Source organism: Schistocerca cancellata, chromosome 1, assembly GCF_023864275.1.
Source record: "Schistocerca cancellata isolate TAMUIC-IGC-003103 chromosome 1, iqSchCanc2.1, whole genome shotgun sequence".
NCBI classification, from domain to species: Eukaryota; Metazoa; Arthropoda; class Insecta; order Orthoptera; family Acrididae; genus Schistocerca; species Schistocerca cancellata.
This window is the reverse complement of record NC_064626.1, coordinates 734142184-734167271: the sequence shown is the minus strand read 5'-3', so window position 1 is coordinate 734167271 and position 25088 is coordinate 734142184. Positions and strand designations below refer to the sequence as shown.

General features: G+C 44.8%; 1 protein-coding gene across 1 annotated transcript in view; it reads left to right on the top strand.

Moving 5' to 3' along the window:
• The window catches only part of LOC126185491 (cyclic nucleotide-gated cation channel subunit A), a 358388-nt gene that overhangs the window by 296705 nt on the left and 36595 nt on the right, over positions 1-25088 (top strand). Inside the window, exons 6-7 of the mRNA XM_049928133.1 lie at positions 5042-5222; positions 19238-19641. Coding sequence (XP_049784090.1) covers positions 5042-5222; positions 19238-19641 — 585 coding nt within the window. The remainder of the gene's footprint in view (positions 1-5041; positions 5223-19237; positions 19642-25088) is intronic.

The following is a 25088-nucleotide window of genomic DNA, read 5'->3' as shown; positions in this document are numbered from 1 at the left end:
CTGACAGCTCCTCCCTCGTTTTTTCCTGGCTTCTTCTATGTTGTCAATTCGGTGTTCTTTCTTGCCCCTTTTCATGCGTGGAAATAAGGAAAAGACGCACGGAGCCAGATCAGCCGTGGGGCAATGGAACAAGACCATGACCTGAGAAGTTGAGTTCCATAGTGCTCAGAGCCATTTGAACCATTTTTGAACGATCTGACCTGCGAGAAACAAACCCTGAATGAACTTTTCAATATTTTCGTCGATTCGGGCAGTTGATGGACGTCCAGAACGAGGTTTGTCATCAATCGACACTCAGCCATTTTTAAATCGAGCAAACCATTCGTACACTTGAGTTTTTCCCATAGCGTCATCTTGGAAAGCTGTTTTCAACATTAAAATAGTTTCAGCAGAATTTTTACCGAGTAGAATACAAAATTTCACAGCTGCACGTTGTTCGCTTAAACTTGCCATTATAAAAAACGAAACAAGAACAAAAGAGCGCTGTTGTTGTTGTGGTCTTCAGTCCTGAAACTGGTTTGATGCAGCTCTCCATGCTACTCTATCCTGTGCAAGCTTCTTCACCTCCCAATACGTACTGCAGCCTACATCCTTCTGAATCTGTTTAGTGTATTCATCTCTTGGTCTCCCTCTACGATTTTTACCCTCCACGCTGTCTTCCAATACTAAATTGGTGATCCCTTGTTGCCTCAGAATATGCCCTACCAACCGATCCCTTCTTCTAGTCAAGATGTGCCACAAATTTCTCTTCTCTCCAATTCTGTTCAATATCTCCTCATTAGTTATGTGATCTACCCATCTAATCTTCAGCATTCTTCTGTAGCACCACATTTCGAAAGCTTCTATTCTCTTCTTGTCTAAACTATTGATCTTCCACGTTACACTTCTATGCTACACTCCATACAAATACTTTCAGAAACGACTTCCTGACACTTAAATCTATGCTCGATGTTAACAAATTTCTCTTCTTCATAAAGGCTTTCCTTGTCATTGCCAGTCTGCATTTTATATCCTCTCTACTTCGACCATCATCAGTTATTTTGCTCCCCAAATAGCAAAACTCTTTTACTACTTTAAGTGTCTCATTTCCTAATCTAATTCCAGCAGCAGCACCCGAATTAATTCGACTACAGTCCATTATCCTCATTTTGCTTTTGTTGATGTTCATCTTATATCCTCCTTTTGAGATACTGTCCATTACGTTCAGCTGCTCTTCCAGGTCCTTTGCTGTCTCTGACAGAAGTACAATGTCATCGCAGAACCTCAAAGTTTCTATTTATTCTCCATGGATTTTAATTCCTACTCCGAATTTTTCTTTTTTTTTCCTTTACTGCTTGCTCAATATACAGAATGAATAACATCGGGGATAGGATATAACTCTGTCTCACTCCATTCCCAACCACTGCTTCCCTTTCATGCCCCTCGACTCTTATAACTGCCATCTGGTTTCTATACAAATTGTAAATAACCTTTCGCTCCCTGTATTTTACCCCTGCCACCTTCAGAATTTGAAAGAGAGTATTCCAGTCAACATTGCCAAAAGCTTTCTCTAAGTCTACAAGTGCGAGATACGTAGGTTTGCCTTTCCTTAATCTATTTTGTAAGATAAGTCGTAGGGTCAGTATTGCCTCACGTGTTCCAACATTTCTACGGAATCCAAAACAGCGCTAGCAAAAACAATCACTGCAGATGAGCAGAACAATCCTGGTCGACAAAACAGGCCAGTAAACGTGGATTTAAATTCTTCAGTCATGGATTCATTCTGGAAATCGCGAAGGTATTCCTGCTGATAGGTGTCCGCCCTATCTAAAGTCATCTTTCCCCATTCTCTGCGTAAGAAATCGAGTGAAGGAAGTACACTGCCTGACAAAAAAAGTAAAACATCCAGAAGGGGAGGAGGAAACGAAATGAAACTTCATGCGTTGAGAGGGCATATTGTGTTATTTCTGTGTTTACAATACCGCGTCAAAATTACAAATAACCAGGCAGTATTAGTATGAGGGCGCACCCACTCGGGCCTGAATGCATGCACTGACTTGTGTGCGAGGGGTTGTACCCTCTCCTGAAGGAAGGTGGTCCACAACTGTTGTAGCTGGTCCTCGATGTGCTGGACACTGGCACGGCCGCTGGAGCTGGTCTCACATATTTTCTACATTTGACAGATCAGGTGTTCTTCCTGGCCAAGGGAGTACCTCAGCATCATGCAGACATCCACAGTGAGGACCCTCTTCAACTTTCGTCAGGTGCTCACACGAGTACTTCGCATCTTCGTGTCCTTCTAAGTGATCACGCAGTATCTGACGCTGTTCACGTCGCTTACAAACCCTGCCAGGCCTGGCAACAACACTAAACCACAGACGTACTAAAAATAACTAGACGGCTCACTGCTACTAGTGTAGTGTCTCCTTACTGAAGCCGCCATTTGCAGGACAAGACTGTGTTTGTACCTAGTGAATGATGTGAAATATCTGATGAAAGGTTGCATAACAGTCAGTTAACAGATGCATCTAATGTTAGCAAGGTCTCTGCGTCCCTGTTGTTAGAAAAAAGTGTGAAAATAAAGTGGCTAGTTTAAGTTACATTTGAGACCACAATTATTCACGTCCAACCTAGTTGAAGGCTATATGGTAAAATTGTGGGAAGGAAGGTAGATAAATTTTACGAAGCAATACAAAAATAAAATAAAGATTGAAAAAAGCACCAAAGACAGACGCACAATGTGGAAATATTAAACAGGAATCGAAAGTAAAAAATCTTAGTGGAAAATAAAACAACCCCAGTATCCGTTACTTCGCAAGTTTACTGCCACTTACATTTTCATTCCTGCTTGTAAAAAAAAGAACCCTGCATTCTTAAATAGATACTTATAACTTACCATAGTTTGACGGAGACCTGTTGGAGAAAACTCGGAGACTGCATCCATTTAAGACAGACTTCATTACTTAGCAGTTGTCAGGTAAACACCCTTTTTATTTTGTTCTTCGGTTTCCTCTCGTTGTGTGTCATGCGCTTTAAGTCATAGGTCAGTATTTATATCCGTCTCTGCAACTGGCAGCGTTCAGTTCGAGAAAAAGTTCTCCGCTACGGCATGATAGGGGCCTGCACTAAACGTGAACAACACAAATGCTTTCAAATAACTTCCGGAGATTCAGCCAGGTGACACTTTCAGCGTTCTCCCGCCGAAATATCTAAAACAAGCAGCTTGCTTCTCTGTCGAGTCCACAAGTAGGTCGGTGTGAACATCATATCAGGAACCCAGATGATTTTTACGTCGTTTGGAGGGACTGCGGTTGAATGACTCTGATATTTTAGTGAGTTTCGGTGTGGTCGCTCTCTTCATTCGTGTTCCTCTGTCTGATTCGTTGCGGTTAATTGAGGCCAGGTTTGCTGCTGAATTAACTAATCTCTTTCGGCATGTGTTGACATCCACTTACTTTTTATTTTTTGATGACCAGTATTACGAGCAGACAGATGGAGTTGCGATGGGTAGTCCGTTGTCTCCTGTGATCGCTAATTTGTTTATGGAAGACTTCGAGGAACGTGCATTCGAGTCGGCGACTTTGAAACCCGCCTGTTTCTTTAGATACGTTGACGATACCTTCGTTGTTTGGCCTCATGGTTGGGAGAATCTGAATGTCTTTCTAGAACATCTGAGCTCGATCCACCCGAACATTCGTTTTACGATGAAGGTGGAAGAGGATGGTTGCCTTCCCTTTCTTGACGTATTGGTTAGGAGGAAGAATGATGGATCATTGGGACATGCAGTCTACAAGAAACGTACTCACATCGACTTGTACTTACAGGGTAATAGTTCCCACCATCCAGCTCAGCGTGGAGGGCTACTTCGTACCTTGGTACACAGGGCACATGTCGTTTCTGACGCTGAGACTTTGCCAGCTGAGCTGTCCCATCTTGAAGTTACATTTCGTCAAAATGGTTATAGTAATAGACAGATTGAACGTGCGTTGCGCTATGACCAACTGTACATCGGGTGATCGATGATAATTCTTAGTCAACACCTAAGTCTACTGCCTTTTTGCCTTACGTAGGAAACACGTCCAACAAGATCGGTCGTATTTTACGGAAATACGATGTGAAATGTGTTTTTCGACCTCCATCTAAAATTAGAGCACCTTTGAGTTCCGTTAAGGATGATCTTGGTCTGCGTAAGTCGGGTATATGTCGTATTCCTTGTAGCTGCGGCTTGGCATATATTGGTCAAACTATCAGGACCGTGGAGGACCGATGTACTGAGCATAAACGGCACACACGATTACAGCAGCCACGTAGATCTGCTACTGCCGAACATTGCTTGGATACTGGTCACCCCATGTTATATAATAACACCAAGATATTGGCATGCACGTCCATCTATTGCGACAGTGTTATTAAAGAGGCAGTTGATATTAAATTTGCGAGTAACCTCGTTAACAGGGATGGAGGTTTCTGTTTTAACTCTGTTTGGAATCCGGCTCTCTCCCTTGTCATAAAACAGAGGGACAGAGTCTTTGCTACCTCACCTGCGAATCCGTAGTCTCACTATCGATAGCTCTGACTTTTGTCATCTTTGGTTGGTGGCACTAGTGTTCAGTGTGTGTGTTATCTTTCCAGCTTCAGTCCGAGAACCGAGGTTTTAAATTTGTATATATGTCACCTGTCCGTTGCAGTTTGCCTTGAAAATGGCGGGGTGTTCTCCAGCCGAAGTATCTAGGCGGTCGCTGGAAGTGTCACCTGGCTGAATTCCCGGAAGTTATTTGAAAGTTGTATACGCCAGGAGAAACTCGGGTCTAACACTAATGCTCTCTGACGGCCGTTCTACCTGTCGCAGAAAACCGCAGCACTAAGCATTTACATAACCGCCAATGGGGTGTACGTGTAAGAAGTTGCATTGTCGTCCAACCACGTATTCTGGGTGTTTCACATTTTCCGTCAGGCGATGTATTTATATCGGCGACAATCGTGTTTCATCTCGGAGAGAAGGTTGTCAGCCTTCGTAACGAATACACAGTATTTACGCAGCAGACGGTCTGTGTTTTGGCAGGTGGTGCTGGCCATCCTGGTGCTGATCCACTGGAACGCATGCTTCTACTTCGCCATCAGCTACGTGATCGGCTTCGGCTCCGACAACTGGGTGTACAACCTCAACGGCGGGCGCAACAGCAGCCTCTCGCGACAGTACATATACAGCTTCTACTGGTCCACGCTCACACTCACCACAATAGGTAAGCGCGCCAGCACGCCGGCGTTTGCCACCACTACCTGCTACGAACTGCACTGGTCATCCAGGACATTATGACCGGCCCCGTAATGGCGTGAAGATGCTCATCCAGTAGTCAAAAAACCTCGTTTCTTTGGCGTAACTTCTCTACATGTTCTTTACAAAAGAACAATTCCACATAGCACAAGATGTCTCCGCACGGATGACGTAGCTGCTGGTAGGAGGTGGAGGTTTCTGAACCCTGCGCTAGTGCTTAGTGACATCCCAGACGTGTTTCAAAGGATTACTGTCGGCATGATTTTAAACATTACGACATAAGTGGAACTCATCATCACGTTTGCCAGATACGTTAATATGATCGTGTCCTTGTGGCATTGAAAGTTCTGACGGAATGTGCAATACCCGACAAGAAAACTTAGCCATGGACAGGTGCATCCAGTCGACGATAATTTTGAAATATTTTCGAGTATTCATTAGTATAGTACCCTCCAAATTGTGAGATATTTCCACACGCTAACTTATTGTCATCCTCAGGCGGTGCTCATTACTGACTGTCTTGCGCTGGGCTTAGTTTTAAATATCCCCTTACGTCTTGCTGTCGTTCACGGACCCGCAATACCCGATCGCAGCTCCCCTATCGAGGTGGTGGGTTAAGGGGAGGTTCCGGTCGAGAGGCACGAAAAATGTGTGAAGTTTAGAATTTTGTCATGTAAGGATTGTGTTTACTAAAATGGAGCTTCTACCACTTTTCGTGTATGAATAAATTATTTCTTAGCAAATCAAAAATGACGGCTACAGTGCCTTGTGGCGCGTCCTGATTTGACCGAAGTCTTGCACAGATTCGTGGCTCTTTCTGAAACACATAAAAATAGAAAATTCTTAAATTAGAATGACTCTGAAGGTGAGGGGGCATCACGATAGGATTCTGAAAAATACCTCGGAAAAAATGGCTGCTTTTTGAAAAACATCTCACTACACTGATCATGTCTATTTCTTGACACGTTTTTCTATTTTCAAATGTTAAAAAAATAAACTACAACTAAAAAAAGTCTCACTAAGGCCTCCTAAATTTAATTATCTTTCATTTATAAAAAAAAGTCAGATGAATCAACTAATCTGTGGTAGCTCTAGAGCGCTTCGCGCGCTGAAAAACGTTGTTTCTAGAAAAATCCGTGTAGAATTTGGAGTAACAAAAAAACGTTCTTTCAAAACTTACGGTTAATCTGCGATCGGAAGGCTATAGAGGCATTATTTGGTGCTGTAGTTTTCAACCCGCGTTCTTTTAAAAAATTGAGACATTCCTTGCTCCGCGGCGGCCACTCGTTTCCCCTGATACCTCCGAGAAGTTTTTTTCTGTTCATGCCTATGGCGATTCCTAACGATTTCGTGGTCATCAGAACAGACCTTCTGTGAATATGATGATGATGATGAGTCCCGTACTACTTTACAGAGCGTAGGGGAGCGACGCGGGAGACCCGCGCCGCCTTTGTAGGCAAGGTCCTAGTGAAGGTGGTTTGCCATTGCCTTCCTCCGACCGTAATGGGGATGAATGATGATGATGATGAAGACGACACAACACCCAGTCATCTCGAGGCAGGAAAAATCCCTGACCCCGCCGGGAATCGAACCTGGAACCCCGCGCTCGGGAAGCGAGAACGCTACCGCGAGACCACGAGCTGCGGACTCTTTGAATATACTGGCAGCTATATGCTATTTCAACTGTTTTTGGCCGACATTGAAGATGTTTCGGTACTAGTATCCAAATGTACACGCTGAAGCTCTCCTTGTCATTTTGCGTATTAGCATCGGTGCATGTTTTAACCAAATCTTCTTTGGACAGAAATTCGAATACTGGTTGAATCATTTCTTCAACTAATTGATCGAGCGCCTACAGCTGCCTGTATTCCAGTCGGTGCACGGTTTCATTCCACATGCTGTAACTTTCAACATACTTTCACAATCAGAAAATCCTTTTGCTGGTGTTATCTATATACTTCAGTAATGCAAATTACGTCTCGTTTCCCGACAGCGCACTATGTCCGTAACCTCGCCAGGGGAGCTCCGTCCTGTCATCGCGGATCCGTGACTCACATCAAGCGGTAAGGGAGTATTTAAGCCTGTGCCTAGATGAAGGCAGTCATCAGAACCTCCTGAAGACGCAAGAAAAAAGTCGGTTTTCCGAAATACGGCACCATTAGGACGACGCCACACTGTTATTCAAAACCATCATATGCCAGAAATGCTCAAGATCCCGCAGTCCACAATAATACCGAAGTACAGCACAGCTTCTACACAGCCCTTACTCAGTAAGTCAGGTCCCAAGAAGTACCAATTAAACGTCCCAGAAAGCCTGCCACAGCCATAAGGGGCATTTTTCGCTTCTTCTGATAATTGTGTCTACTGTGATTCGTCTTGAACGACGACCTATTCTGAAAGGACCATCTAAATTGTTTGTGTATCAGACCAGGTGGCAGTTTCTGTTCTCCCATACTCCAGCACTATTTCTCAGAGTCCGCTGCAATCCAAACTGAACACGGTTGATAAATAAAATCGTACACGAGCCACCTTCTGTGGCGTCCCATTTGCAACATCGTCCAGCGAACACTGTGCAGCATTCGAGACTTTCTCAGTATTGCACTTCGATGTCACCTGATAAGGACTAATGCCTACTCCGTTTTAGCCAGCAGGAAAGCCTCCAAAATACATGTTCTTGAACATGGCATGAAAGTTGTTAGTTGAATGCTGAAACCGTTCCCAGAGTCCTTCCCATTCAGTGCTGACGGGTTCCCTGCGTCGATTCGTCCATCTCTGGGACGTTAAAAACGACATATCGTTTAACGACCCTTTCAGCCTCATTCCACCGCTTTTATTAGACACTTATGTGGGCAACACACGAACAACCGATCAACCTCACCACTCCTGTGAGATTCGTTGCCAGCTGCCGGCCAATCGCAGCCTATGTTCCCCAGTCTTTCCTTACGTAGTCGATCGGATTGTCTCTCCGTATCCTTTCGTACCGCACCAAGTGCTGTGTGCGCTCAGTGCTTAGATATAAGTGAGGTCGTAATGTCCTGGATGATCAACACAAATTTTAGACTAACGTTGTAGTTAAATACGAATTCTTAGGTAAATATTTGAACCTTACGTATTAGTGACGCTATCATAAACCGCGAGTAATAAGCTTCCTTCCCGACAAACTCGCCTGTTGTGCAATAAATAACATTTTCGATATGACACTTCGTAATATCTACAACCACCTCTCTCCCCCACTCCCTGAAGATAACGTCCCGTTCAGACACTCGTAAAAGGAGGCTGAAATAACTGAACCACTAACTTGCAGTAATCACCTCATACAGCAGATAGAGGCAGTCTTTCTTTCCGGTTGCCGTCTGCGACTGGATTAGGAAAAAGGGGGGGGGGGAGGGGGCGGGGGGATGATACTGTTGCACATCCTTCGCCACGTGTCGTACTGTTGCTTGCGGAGTATAGAAGTGGACGTAATTGCATAAAGAAGTTAAATTTTATATTTGATCAAACTTTAACGGCAACTTTCTGATATACAACAGCAAAAGATTGATAGGCCTTAGCACGTTTGCTGACTTTTTAGTCACTTTACGTTCAGGGGCTGGTCTGACCTCTGTCTCAGTGGCAGGGGCCGACTTCGTGCCAATGGTTGCCGAGCTTGCATCTTCTTGTTCTTAGTCACGCACACAGACGGCAGACCTGCCCGATTGCAGCTCACGAAGACCACGTAATATTCATTCCGACACTGCTAACAAGACGACATTCGTCCTCTGTCTCTACTTACCTAAATGACGAAAAGTTGACTGCAAAAGTCTTCAGAAATATGAGATTAGATTCCATCGCGAATTACAGATTTTGAGATACATTATTAGTGGGCTAGTTCCAAATTTCTTAAACTTCAAGGAAAATACAGAGGATTTTCACAGATTTGATTCTGCAATAATCACTCTGTTACACACATGCCCTTCACATTATACTCAAAAGTTATTGGTATCATTATCATCAACATAAGTTCATGTTCATTATGTTGTACTGATACCGCACAAATGGAGGAATATGCGCCATACATATTTTTGTTCGAGAGATAATTTGGACGCAAACTTTCCCAAAATTGCTCTGAAAGGCACCTTTGATGAGTGACGGAGGGTAATTCGCCTAGATCCTGTACCATTCAGGAACGGTACGCGGGAAGAACGACTGTCCATAAGGCCCGTAGTACAGTAGAAGAGATCTTTGACAAATATTTTATAAAACTAACTTTTATAAAAGTTACAATAAAAGTATCTCTGTACACTGTCAAAGATTTATTGAACGTCTCTTATAAAAGATATTTGACTAGGCTCTTTTATGGTGTAACACGGGCCAAAGCCTCCATATGAGTCCAAATTTCTGTAGTCATTTTATGAGATGTACACTCCTGGAAATGGAAAAAAGAACACATTGACACCGGTGTGTCAGACCCACCATACTTGCTCCGGACACTGCGAGAGGGCTGTACAAGCAATGATCACACGCACGGCACAGCGGACACACCAGGAACCGCGGTGTTGGCCGTCGAATGGCGCTAGCTGCGCAGCATTTGTGCACCGTCGACGTCAGTGTCAGCCAGTTTGCCGTGGCATACGGAGCTCCATCGCAGTCTTTAACATTGGTAGCATGCCGCGACAGCGTGGACGTGAACCGTATGTGCAGTTGACGGACTTTGAGCGAGGGCGTATAGTGGGCATGCGGGAGGCCGGGTGGACGTACTGCCGAATTGCTCAACACGTGGGGCGTGAGGTCTCCACAGTACATCGATGTTGTCGCCAGTGGTCGGCGGAAGGTGCACGTGCCCGTCGACCTGGGACCGGACCGCAACGACGCACGGATGCACGCCAAGACCGTAGGATCCTACGCAGTGCCGTAGGGGACCGCACCGCCACTTCCCAGAAAATTAGGGACACTGTTGCTCCTGGGGTATCGGCGAGGACCATTCGCAACCGTCTCCATGAAGCTGGGCTACGGTCCCGCACACCGTTAGGCCGTCTTCCGCTCACGCCCCAACATCGTGCAGCCCGCCTCCAGTGGTGTCGCGACAGGCGTGAATGGAGGGACGAATGGAGACGTGTCGTCTTCAGCGATGAGAGTCGCTTCTGCCTTGGTGCCAATGATGGTCGTATGCGTGTTTGGCGCCGTGCAGGTGAGCGCCACGATCAGGACTGCATACGACCGAGGCACACAGGGCCAACACCCGGCATCATGGTGTGGGGAGCGATCTCCTACACTGGCCGTACACCACTGGTGATCGTCGAGGGGACACTGAATAGTGCACGGTACATCCAAACCGTCATCGAACCCATCGTTCTACCATTCCTAGACCGGCAAGGGAACTTGCTGTTCCAACAGGACAATGCACGTTCGCATGTATCCCGTGCCACCCAACGTGCTCTAGAAGGTGTAAGTCAACTACCCTGGCCAGCAAGATCTCCGGATCTGTCCCCCATTGAGCATGTTTGGGACTGGATGAAGCGTCGTCTCACGCGGTCTGCACGTCCAGCACGAACGCTCGTCCAACTGAGGCGCCAGGTGGAAATGGCATGGCAAGCCGTTCCACAGGACTACATCCAGCATCTCTACGATCGTCTGCATGGGAGAATAGCAGCCTGCATTGCTGCGAAAGGTGGATATACACTGTACTAGTGCCGACATTGTGCATGCTCTGTTGCCTGTGTCTATGTGCCTGTGGTTCTGTCAGTGTGATCATGTGATGTATCTGACCGCAGGAATGTGTCAATAAAGTTTCCCCTTCCTGGGACAATGAATTCACGGTGTTCTTATTTCAATTTCCAGGAGTGTATATGCAGGAGGAAGTAATACTTTGCTGAACATTTCTTCCTATGTGCTTCAGCGAAATTTGCACAGCAGACCTCTCCGTGATGAATAATGTCTTTCTTTTAGCGTCTGTCATTGGAGTTGGCTGAGAATCTCAATCTCTCTCTCCGCCAATTACTAAACGAACTCGTGATAAAACGTGCGGCTCTTTTTGCATTTTTTGTATCTTTTCTATCTTTTCTATAAATCTTATTTTGGTATCTTCCTCTTTTACCAACATTTTTATGTGATCGCTTCATCTGAAACCGTTCCGGTCCCATGCTCGTCGGTATTTTACGGTTGTTACAGTTTCCAGTGACGGACACAGCCATTCGTGTAATATAACAACAACGAGTCTCCCCCACGAAATATGTGCACCTTATCGAGGGTCAGTTGCCAGTCCCTGCAACGTTCCTCTGCAAGTCTTCCGGCATTTCTCTACAACTCTCTTAGAAAGGCTACAAAAAGAAGAGTATCCACAAATAAAAGGTTTTCCTTTTGTCAATATCCAACAGAAACAAGCTAATCTGGGAAAATGTACCAGAATCTTACAATGTGCTACTACTACCGAATTAAGCAATTTCCTGCTAACATTTAATAATGTGTTGTCATTATTAATCTAAACTTTGTAGTTTCATTCAGCAGAATTACGGAGGCCACAGTAAGTACTCTAACCATCATTTATATTTTTCTGCTTTGTTTGTTTGTTTCTTATGAGTTTTGAAATTCATCAGACAAGCATGAAACATCGATCTGTAACACCCCATTAGAGCAATTGGTAGCATGCGCTGCACAACCTGAAGCTTGCTGTTTCACAGTTTTAAACTGTTTCATTTTTTTTTAAAAATCTTCAAGCACGTTTTGTAGAAAGCATGTGGCATTGATTTTTTGTAATGTAACGTTACTTTGTTCTGCTGGTTTAGCTGTAGAAAGATATATGCCAAAACTGAAACATATAGCAAACGGTATTGCATCTGCACGCGAAGTTTTAATCGCAACACTCGTGACGTCACTGCACCATATTATCTGTAAAAAAGCAATTAAACTGAAGTTTTGGCATGGTATTTGCACTCTATTCATCAAAAATAGTTTTGGCTTGGAGTGTTCCAGTTGTTCATGTTACTGTCTGCACGAGAATGAAAGCTAATATCCTGATTGCACAAGCAAACCCTTAGCACCGTAGACATATGAATGTAAATAAAATTTAATTCTAAAGGAACAAATATCTTATACCATTAACCTTCGTAAATCCGATATTTCCATACATCCTGTCAATTACACTGGTGTCCAAAATTAAAGCAACAAAAGCAAATTTTGCAAGGTTGCGTTTATTTTGCCACAAAACAATGTAAACAAGTGATAGTAAAGTATAAACAATGGAAAGAATACAGAACGCAAACGCATGTAACAAGCATAATGGTAGACAAAAATGTTCTTCGTTATTTCCAATTTAACCGATTTGTACGTACTTTCTGACAACTTGTTATTGTGCTCAGTATGGGCTGTGACCACCTCTAGTAGCAATACAGGCATGACAACGACGGGACATGCTGTGAATGATGTCATCAGTCTCGTGTTGAGGCTGTATCGCCCATTCTTCCTGCAGAGCTGCTCGCAGTCTCGAAGAGTGGTTAATGGATGCTGACGTGATGCAAGCCGTCTCCCTAGTGCATCCCAGACATGCTCTATCGGATTCAAATCGGGAGAGCGAGCAGGCGCTGCCATTAGTGCAATATCTTCCGTTTCCAAGAAAACATCAACCACCCGTTCTCCATGATGTCGAGCATTATCGTCCACCAACACGACGTCTTGGCCCACAGCACCTCGCAACAACCGCAGACGAGGTCCCAAGATCTCATCACGATGCCTGACAGCAGTTACACCTTGCCTATTCACTCGCACAATTTCATAAAGAAGGGTTCGAATAGCAAACATAATCCATGCACACACCATTAGAGATCCTCCTAGATCTTGGTTTCTTTACACAATGTTTGGGTCCCAAAGTCGTGTTCCACGTTCTCTCCAGATGTGAATCCATCGAGAATCACTCTCAAGAGTAAATCGGTACTCACCTGTGAAAACAACCTTGGCCCACTATTGGACCGTCCACTCTAGACATTCCCTTCTGTGAAGACGCATCAGACATACAGCAGGTCTCTGACAATAAAGGCCACTCTGGTGAAGTCTTCTGCACGCCGTTTGCCTCGGTACGACAGGTCGAATGGATGCTGCGAGCTCACGTGCCAGTTGCCAAGCAGTACTAAGGCGGTAATGTCGTGCCCTTACAGTCAAATAACGGTCCTCTCTTTCGAAGTCACATGTGGTCGGCCCTGCCCTCATCTTCGGGAATAGTTTCGGCTTCTATAAACCGTCGCCACACCTGAGAAACAACAGAACTATTCACATTAAGCCGTCGGGGCAGATGAGTTTGCGATTGTCCTGCTCCCTCTCTTCCTACGGCCCTGCATTCCAGAGTGTCTAGTAGGCATCTTCTCTGTGCCATACTGCACTGTCTGTGACTGTGTTGACAGCGATTGTGGATGTGTGGCTACCCCGTAAACACTACCTCCCTTCATAGGTGACCTGACGTCATCGTTGGCATGGTTGTCCGTTGACCGGAATGCCATCTTCAGTGCAGAACAGGATTGTACGGACATCTGTAGACAGCTTGTATGATTACATCGTGAATTAGACACAGGAAGGGGAAACCGGTTCGTTGCTTTAATTTTGGACATCACTGTATGTATTCTGGAAGTTATACTGTGTTTAATAAAACATGCTACTAAACGGCAGCTTGGAATCACTGATGTTTCAAATATTTACATACTTGTCTTACGTGTGTTCCACATTTCCGCGGCGGTTCATTAACAGAATTACACCAAACAACACAAGTTTACTGAAAGTATTTTTGAGACAGAATCTGATCACGTAAAACGTAATCAACAAGCATTGCAAGTTACGTCGCTGAGCTGCAATAATTCACATTCACAGCAAATATAACGGTAACCGTTCTAATTTTAGCTGTCGTGTTATATCACATCGTAATCATTAACATTTTTTTCCGTCTCTGGAATATGTCCCTTGACTTAAAATATGTCACTGTTCACAGCGTACAGGTTCTTCCATCTGTTTTTCTTTCGAGCACTTCTATCTATTGCTCTTGAGAATCTGTATGTACAGTAATCAAGAAGGAGCAGTATTAAAATGTAATATTGCTATGTGGAAGTAGGCACTTTCAAATTCCGACCCATACATCCTAATTTAGGGTATTTGCGTTTTCTGTTATTCATTCCAGGCAAGTGCTGAGTCTGTTACTCAAATAGAACCGGTGTCAATTTGTAGCCTTCTTTATCAAAAGCGATATTACACTTCGCTCCTAAATACACTTACGGATCACGGAGCGACAAAGCATGAAAATAAAAAGTTAATATGTAGCCAGTTACAGGTATATATTGCGATTACATCTCCAAGGAGAGTCAGTTCGTATCGCCTAAACGCGAAGACACCGCCAACACCTTTGTTGTTTCATAATCTTTTACCATGTATGTCTCAGTAAACAGAGGCACCATGAAACTCAGTCAACTTGCATTTTACGTGATGAATTCTATGAAAATGTCGCATATTCTCACAGAATAATTTCTGTCTATCTCTTATAAAATGTTTCAGGCCTGAGAATACTTCTCATTAATTCTGTATGCCTATTTACAACGAAGAATTTAACTTTTTGTTTCCGTATCGGATCTCAGAAGGAGCGAATAAAGGTCGATGAGCAGCAGAATTGCTAATCAGTAAGCCATTGGGTCGTAGAACGCATGTTGCATGTCAAAAGGTCCGGCGAGACACGGCTGCCATTATGCTGCGAGGCGAACGCGCAAGTTCTAATAACAATAGAGCGAGATTGTGCAGTATAGCCCTTGACTCACATTAAAGAAGAACGTGTCTAAAATCGACGTCCGGTCATCAAGACGGACGTTTCTAGTCGTTTCTCTACATGGGTTGGCAAATGCCGATATAGTTTTTCGAAAATAACAAGCCCAACGTTTAGTTCCGTCCTTGTCTAATTCGAGCTTATGGTTTTTCTAAGGACCTCATTATCGGTGGAACATTAGGATTAAATTTTCCTTTTATTTTCAAGTATTTATATCAGTTTTCTTCAGTAGGAAGCCACAATAAATACAAATTGCAACTAAACAGATAGCGAAAATGTTATTGTTCTTATTCATTGGACTATTAGAATTCACTATTGCTTCAGTTTCGTCTTAAGCCAAGAACTCTACCAAATGGCTTACTCTTATTGGTGGATGCTGATAACCATGCTTCTTTTGGTCTTTTGAGACTGCAACAGACTCACTTTGTCCTTCACTATCAATCTACGATGTGTGTTGGGAATGTAATGGAACCGATATCTACATCTACGTACATACACCGCAAGGGACCATAGGGTGTATAGCGGAGGGTACCTTGTACTATTGTTAGTTGATCCCTTTCCTGTTCCACTTGCAAATGGAGCGACTGCCTGGAAGCTTCCGAACCAGCACTGATTCTTCTTACCCTGTCTTCGTGGTCTTTACGCGACATGTATGTTTGTGGCAGAAGGATCGTTCTGCAGTCTGTCGCAAATTCCGATTCTGTAAACTTTCTCAGTAGTGTTTCGCGAAAAGATAGTTTTCTTCCTACCAGGGATTCCCATTTCAGTTCACGGAGCATTCCCGTAACGCTCGCGTGTTGATCGGGCAGCCCGGTAACAAATCTAGCATTATGCCTTTGAAGTGCTTCGATATCTTCCTTTAACCCGAGAACATGACCTGCTAGGTATCTCAAACACACGGGCAGTACCCAAGGACGGACTCCACATGTTTTCTCTAAGCGGTCTCCTTTACAAATGAACCATACTATCCTAGAATTCTTCCAATAAACCAAAGTCGACCATTCGCTTTCCCTGCAAGCAAACTTAGGTACCTGGTCCATTTCATGTCACATGCAATTTTACAATGTGACTACTCTGTTTGAACATTACAAGCCTGGTTTTTCCTTTTTCTCTTAAACATGAGTTTTATCTTTTACATCTCCTTATAGTCCCGTTCAAATTAATTCTCTTCTGCAGTTACACAACGACACAGACATCGTTCCCAGTCTTGATAGCATGTGTCACCCTTTTTCTCAGTCTTTCAAGAACTCACCAATACAACCTTATATAGACAGTTTATCCTGGAGGCAGAAATTCTTTGTTGGCGATCCCCTGAAATTAAAAAGAAAGCATCGATCTAAGTCTGACTTTGCTCATTCTCGCCTTCTTAGTCCGAGTAGAGTTTGTAGTGGACCACATCCGAGTTTGGCGTTTTGTCTCCAGTTCATACTCGTAAATCCATAATGCGTCGTCTGCGAAAACGAGACTGAAGAATTTTGGATAACTCTGAAGGCGGTGCTGAATATCAAACATCCTTCCAGTTGTTCTGCTGTCACGAGGTTCTTTTGAACCTTACTTTGCGCACTCTTTTAACATCTCAAGATCCTGTGTTAAAATTTGATGGACGATAAACACTTGCAAATGTAGCTCAATACTAATTATTCTAACTGTCGATCGACGGTCTGACCTCACAAGGCATTTCAGTCTACCCAGATTGTCACGCGAGCTATGTCTTCCACTCCTTACCAACCAGATAAAAAGGACTTGGGCCAACTGAATACTTGAGCCTTGGATAAGGAATGTTCTCATAATCCTATTGTAGTTTTCCGTAAGTCACAGCAGCGATTTTGTCACGCTTCACTCAAAATTTGATGGCATAACATCCCTCATACTTTCGCGATCCGTGCTCGTACACATACTTGACAAACACAGCTTCATTTCCGTCGCTTTTAACACTCGTGTCCCAATTGCAGCGAGTTTTTACTAGTATTGAATCAAGGACAGAAGAAGGAGCCAAGAGCATCTGGGTTCATACATACAGTTGCCAGTCTCATTACTTTCCTAACAGACCTAGTAATAGTGTTTCCTTGCCACCGGATTTGCCCTCTATTTTGAAAGACGACGCAACGACTGTGGTTAAGGTCTTACGGTTTTGTGTCCTGTCCAATTTGTTGCCTCGGATTTTAGGGAGAGGATTTTAATGTGCTGCTGGGTGACTGGCTCACCCAGGTTTTAGGTAAGAGGTCCGCCAGTCACGATTACCTACTTGTTTCACTTCGATTTCTGTTCTCTTTTCCTTGTGTTTCCTTTCCTTTCTTAGTGTGTTTCTTTTCCACTTGTTTTGCCTCTGTATGTGAGGATTTGGAACTGCGTCAGGCCTGTGTCTTTTAGCCGTTCTCCTTGTTCGCTGTCCGTCTTCGTCCCTTCACCGCATGTGTTCCTGTTTCTATGCGTTTGGGCGCTGATGACCACGCTGTTTAGCGCCCGAAAACCTCAAACCACACACACACACACACACACACACACACACACACACACACACTATCTATATACCTGCCCATACACTTCCAGAATCGGAAAGCGATAAATATTGGAGTGATTCTTCACCATGTAACAGACCTTGCGGATAAGTTCTTCACATAATGGAGTATTGAATAACTGAACTCTCATTCCATTAGGTACTTATGTCCCTCTTCAACATCACTATGAAATGTGACCCCCAAAGGCACGAATACATTCTTGTATTCTTTCTAGCATCGAAGCAAACGCCCTCAGAATCTCAAGGAGTTTCTTACCGTTTCTGAGATACACCCTGTGTGTGTGAATGAAGACTGTTGGCTGTAAATCAGTACAAAAGTATATGTCTTCCCATCACATCGCAGACATGGTTTATGACTGACAATTCGAGGGACCAAGGAGGCCAGTCAGTGATCCATACATTCCTTAAAGGGTTTATGCTGCGACATGCAGTGTGCGCTTTTGCATTATCCTGCTGAAGTATGTCATTTGGTATCCCCATGATAAAGAGTATGGCAACAGAATTTACTATTCTTGACACATACTGTCGAACATCCAGTCTGCATTCAAGAATTACCAAATCAGTCCTGTCGTCGTATCCAGTAGCTCCCCACACCGTGATTCATGAAGTTGGAGAGACATGGGTCTCAAGAATGGCTGTTTTCTGCGACCTTTCTCCAGGTCGTCTACAGACACGTTGCCATCTATATGACCTCATAAACAAAAGCAGGACTTATCTCTGAATACTGAGGAATTCCATTTATTGCCGCAGTTCGCTGTAGTTCTACACCATGCAAGTCTCTGTTGTATGTAATATTGCGTCAGTGGTAGCCGACACATGAGATGTCCACCCAGCTCCCAGCGCTCTGTTCCTGACAGTTGGTGGCGACACTGCCTGTAACCTGTGCCCGGATTTCAGATACTGTCGTCCATCTATTCGTCAGAGACAGTCAAACAACCCCACGGACTTCTCGTGGTGTAGTCCTTATGGAAGTACCTGCGTCTACTCTTCTTGACACAGTGTTGTCCTGAGCCAATTTCGTCACCACTCGTTTAGTGCTCATCCTACTACAGCCAATTGTCTGCACGATCTATAGCAAAATCTCCTATATTTCTAATGATGAAGATTCAAACTTTCTCCAAATCTGAAACATGGAGATAAGACGCACGAGCACGTCCTCTGGACAGGCTGTATTGCAGCCTGAACCTGAAGAGTTCCACTAACGTTAGACACACGTAGCAGCACTACGCCATTCTTCATCTGTAGGAATGGTTTTTTGGGCACTGAAATCACTGCAAATATGCTCGCTTGAGGATGAAATTTTAATCAACATACCCCAAAGGGCGGGGAGTACTTGAGTAACCAACTGGTAGCGCCCGGCCAAGGTGTATCTGGTGTAACATTTTAAATTTCCATCGGTGTAATTTCTGAGCAATGAGACATGTTAATAAAGACTGCTTTGAGATTATGGGATTGAGTAACATATATTCCGACAGCAGCAGTTGTAAGTGATCAGTGAGATCTAAAGAAAAAGGAACTGAATGTAGGGCTGGCATACACAGTTGCTCCGCACTAGCCATCTTCGCCACCCACCACCTGCGCACGCTCTGCAGCACTCTCCCGCATGATTGGTGCTAAGCTGGTTGTTTCTGTGTGCCCCCCGGTTCTGTTCCCAAACAAGGCGCTGGCGTTCAGCTGGGTGGTGCCTCTGTCCCACCAGGCGAGACGCCGCAGCCCGAGAACGACGCCGAGTACCTGTTCGTCGTGGCCGACTTCCTGGCCGGCGTCCTCATCTTCGCCACCATCGTCGGCAACATCGGCTCCATGATCAGCAACATGAACCTGGCGCGCGTCGACTTCCAGACGCGCATGGACGGCGTCAAGCAGTACATGGCGTTCCGGCGCGTGTCACGCGAGCTGGAGGCGCGCGTCATCCGCTGGTTCGCCTACACGTGGGCCAACAAGCAGGCGCTCGACGAGGAGCGCGTGCTCGCCGCGCTGCCCGACAAGCTCAAGGCCGAGATCGCCATCCACGTGCACCTGGACACGCTGCGCCAGGTGCGCATCTTCCGCGACTGCGAGCCGGGCCTGCTCGAGGAGCTGGTGCTCAAGCTTCGCCTCCAGGTACGTCGCGCTGCCCGCACCAGCGGCACAGGTGTTCAAGTCTGGGAATTTTGTGGGTCACGAAACACTTCGCAGCTTGCGGAGGATTAACTTAGTGGATCAGTGATCGAGACAGTCGCATAGACGTTCAGTTGGGCTAAGATCTGGAAACTTGGGAGGGCACAGAGACATTCTGAAACTGGTGCACCATACATAGTGGGGGATTTCCGATGATGGATGGATGGGAGAGGGTTCTATGGGTGCACGACGGCAAGGTCTTCAGCGCCTGCTCAGTGACAGATTGAGACGGGTGTCAAGAAAAGACTCAGAACAGTAAGATAAAAGAGAACGTAAAACACAGGTAACAAGCTTGGAAAAAATATGTGCCTACCCACACCGAAGCGTGGGACAAAGCATGTCGCCAGCAGTAAGACATGGAAAACACAGGAAGAAAGTGGTAGAGGGAGCTAAAACAATATAGCAGATGGAAGTGGCTGGCTGACCGCAAGGAAAAAAGGGAGGAGCCAACCACTTTGCAATACACTAAAACCTCCAGCCTAAAAGTTTAGGCCAGAATCCAGACACATCACAAAAATTTAAAACCCTAGACACACACGTCTCGTCATTAGCTAAAACACAGGGCAGATCCCCATCAACTTGTGCTTCTGCCCTTGAATCACGGTATAAAATGCAGTCTGTTAAAATGTGGCGGACAGAGATATACACGCCACGAGCATCACAAAACGGGGGATCCTCCCGCAGTAATAGAAAGCTATGTGTGAGAGGACAGTGCCTGATCCGAAGACGTGTGAGGGTCACTTCTTCCCGCCTGAGCAACCGGCAGGAGGAACGCCACGGCCGAGTTGTTAACTTAACCAAGTGCAGTTTATTGGCCGTCACCGCCAGCCATTCTTCCTCCCACAACTCCATGCACTTCTTATCGAGTGCAGAGATGACGGTCTGCAAGGGAATAGGACACTAGACCACATCCTGCTCTCTGCAGGCCTCCTTGGCAGCCCGATCAGGCCTGTTCATTGCCCCATATTCCTACATGACCAGGCACCCAGCAGAAGGACACCTCCTTACCCCGCCGTTGGAGCAAGTGCAGTTGGTCATATATCAGCTGGACCATCTCCTCAGTTGGGTAAAGATTCTGCAATGATTGTAAGGCACTAAGAGAATCGGAGCAGAGGAGAAATCGATTGCCCCGAACACGATTCATCCGCTCCAGTGCCTTCAAGATCGCGTGGAGCTCCGCTGCGTAAACGGTATATTCATCAGGGAGGCCAATCCGGGTAACATGATCAGGGAACACTACAGAACCGCCAAGGAAATTCTCCTGTTTGGAGCCATCAGTGTAAACGACGATAAAACAGTGATGCACGTCTAAAATGTTAAGAAACAGAGATTGGAATGTAAAATCTGATGTACTATCTTTCTTAAAATTAGTCAAATCCAAAATAAATCTGGACCTCCGGAGGAGGCAAGGTGAAAATCTGCTCCAACCGCGACGGAAAACATGAAGACCAGCCATATCCATCGCAGAGAGGAAATCCTGTGCACAAATCCCATAGGGCCGCGTCACTCGTGCAGGTTATGAAATAGCCGTGCCAGAGGAGGCTGAGCAATGGTATGGTATGCAGGTGTGTATGATGTGGACAAAGTTTTATACGCCTGGCGCACCGTAAGTAGCCGCCGCCGCATATGAAGTGGCGGTTCACCAGCCTCTGCACAGAGGCTTGGTATGGGGCTAGTTCTGAATGCCCCAGTGGCCAACCGAAGCCCTTCATGGTGTACAACGTCCAACATCTTTAAGTAAGAAGGCCTCGCAGACTCATACACCGTGCACCCATAATCAAGCCGAGATCGCACAAACGCCCTGTAAAACTGGAGCAGACAAGTCCTGTCGGCTCCCCATGTACTGTGGCTAAGACATTTTAAAATACTTAAGGCCTTAAGTGACCGTCGTTCCAGGTCTTTAAGATGAGGTGCAAAGTGTACCCAACGATGGAGGCAGTTCCATAGATGTTCAGATGAGCTAAAGAAAAAAAAGTTGGTGGTCTTGAAACATTCCACTGCTAGTCAAACGTACATGACAGTACGCGCAGAACCCAACGATTGAGAGATTCTACAGCTGCCCTGTTGGGCAAAGATCTGGGTACCTTGAGATCCTTCAAACATTTGAATTTCCCTGGGGAAGAGAACTATGTACGGTGAACGTCACGTCCAACGATAGAATTACAAACAAATCTTTCAAGGGTGCCTTCAGTACAACTCAGTAAAACAACAAGAAACAGTTTCAAAATCATAACATGCCCCCACCGCAACGTTATCTTCAAGCAGTGATTACAGCGCATTTGTTTCAACAAATTCTTCTGACGTGTGATCGAATCATGTTATAGTAGTCACTATGATAAAAGCTGCCTGCAATAGAAGCCGAAACGTCGATGTTACTATCATAGTAAGGTGCGCCCACACACCCAGAACACATTTATTGCAGTGTATTCCGACTGCCAGTCTTTGTTCTTAAATACTTCTCTCTGGAGATGGTGACGACCATTCATCCTATGAAGCAAGAATGGAATTCATGTAAGGAAGCTGCCCGTCAGCAATCAGCAGTAATTTAGTTTCGACATTGCTGAAATACTTAGTCGTTAACTTGGATGCAACGAAAATGGCCTGCATCAGACACCTATACGCAGCTACTGCTGATAGTGAGAGAGACGCGAGCCTCGTTACTCGCCGATTTAGTTGGACACTGAGCTGCTTGCCGAGGTTCACTTCCACATCTACATCTACATTCTGCAAACCACCGTGAAGTGCTTGGCACAGGGTGCGTCCCATTGTGCCAGTTATTAGTGTTTCTTCCTGTTCCATTCACGTACGCAGCGCGGGAAGAATGATGTTTTGAGTGTCTCTGTGCGTGTAGTAATTATTCTAATCTTATCTTCACGATCCCTATGTGATAGATACGTAAGGGATTGTAGTATATCCCTAGAGTCATCATTTAAAGCCGGTTCTTGAAAGTTTGTTAGTAGACTTTCTCGGGATGGTTTCCGTCTACCTTCAAGAGTCTGCCAGTTCAGTCTCTTCATCTCTGTGACAATTTCCCACGGATCAAAAATACCTGTTACTATTTGTGCTGCTCTTCTCTGTATATATTCAATATCCCATGTTGGTCCTATTTGGCACGGGTCCCACACACTTGGGCATACAGGTCCCACACACTTGGGCAATATTGTAGAATCGGTCGCACGAGTCATTTGTAAGAAATTTCCTTTGTAGACTGACTGCATCTCCTCAGTATTCTACCAATGAACCCAAATTTACTACCTCCTTTATCCACAACTGAGCCTATGTGATCGTTCCATTTCATATCCCTACGAAGTGTTACACCCAGACAGTTGTATGAGTTGGCCGATTCCAACAGTGACTCATTGATGTTATAGTCGTAGGATAGCACGTTTTTCGTTTTGTGAAGTGCACTGTTTTACGTTTCTGAATATTTAAAGCAAGTTGCCAATCTTTACACCACTTTGAAATCTTAATCAAGATCTGACTGAATATTTGTGCTGCTTCTTTCAGATAGTACTTCACTGTAGATAATTGGAGCATCTACAAAAAGTATATGGTTACTATTAATATTGCTGACAAGGTCATTAATATACAACCTGAACAGCAAAGGTCCAAACACACTACCCTGGGCCACATCCGAAGGTACTTCTACATCTGACAATGACTGTGCATCCAAGATAATGTGCTGCGTCATATTTGTAATTCAGCTGCTAGGGGCCATGCACAAATGGAGACGACTCACCATTACAAATGATAGTGCTACAAATTACTTATAATCGGAATGAAATGTAGCATTAAACAGTGACGACTATAGCGTCAAGTCGGTTGCGCCCAGTACCATTTGATCACCAAAGTTGGCAACGAGAAGAATCAACATGTTACCAGCTCGAATTCTAGCGGCCTCTGCCGACTCAGTCGTAGGGAGACGAGAAGCTGAGAAAATATCGATGCGCTGTACTAGGACTAAGCGTGCTGGCACCCAGTCGAAACCTGACAAAACTTATTTAATTATACGTCAGCAGATCACATTTTAATTTAAACAGCAAATTAATTTTCTGACAAAAATACTTCTTAATGTTAGAAATTCGTCTATAATCGTTAGAAATTCTTATAAAAGTGTATTATTTCTTACGCAACATGTATGGAAACAGGTGTGTTTCAAGACACCATGATGACAGACTCGACTTGTACAACAAAGCATACAGGGTGAGTCACCTAGAATTTGCACAGCAGATATTGCGGAAATGGAAAGTGCTATTGATTGCGGTTTTCACAGAATGGATTGATAGTCAGGAGCACGTATTGTCAGTCAATACGCAAATTATAATAATATTTATAAAGTGTATTTCCTGTGCAAACATACAGTTTTCAAATGGAACAATGTTGACTGACATTAACAAACTAAAAGTAGGCTAAATTGGAACGTCAGTGGTGTTTGTTTAAGGATTCTAGTGTGAATCGTTTACGAGATATCGTATTTTGAAATGTTCCTACGCCGACATCTGCACACTAACAGTGACAGCACACGCTAAAGAACAGTAAAAGTGCATACCCTAGTTAGGTGCATTCTGACCACTAAGGAGATGATTGACCATCACAGGTTGTGTTCAAAATGACAACCGACAGTGACAATACACGCTTCCAGTATGGTACGGAACGACTGCTGCACACGTGCTAGCATGTCAGCGGAGACTTCTAAGAAGGCTTCAGTAATATGCCGTTGCATATTATCGGATGTAGTTGACATATCCTTGTAGACAAAGTCTTTCAACTTCCCCTCGGAGAAAAGTCTACAGCGCCAGATCCGGGGAACGGGCCAGCCATGGTACAGGTCCTCTGCGCCCAGTCCAACTATCTGGGAAGAATTCATGAAGACATCCTGTAGTGCTTCGTGCACTGTGGGCTGGACAGCCATCATATTGATGTCACAGGTTCCTCCTAGTCCGCAGAGGAACGTCTTCTAGCATCCGTGGAAGATGATCTGCTAGGAGGCTGCGGTATTTGTACGGGTTCAGTGTTCCATCTATCAAAAACGGACCTATGAGCTGATGATTCACTATCCCACACCACACGTATACTCTCCGTGTACGCTAACTTTCCACCTGTCTAAGCCAATGACGATTGTCAACAGGCCAACAGTGCATGTTACGGCGATTCACCTGGCCATGATATGTAAATGTAGCTTCATCACTGAACAAGATGTAAGATATATTTGGAGTATCCTGTGGTAATGTCCACGTATGAAAGTTAACAAGATTTTCATAACCGTTTCCATGCAGCCCTTAATGGAGAGAGATGTGACAGGGATTGCACCTATGTCGATGGAGAATGCGCAGGACATGTTCCTGACTCAGGTCACTTCCCCGTGCGATTGCGTGGGAGTTACGTGCGGA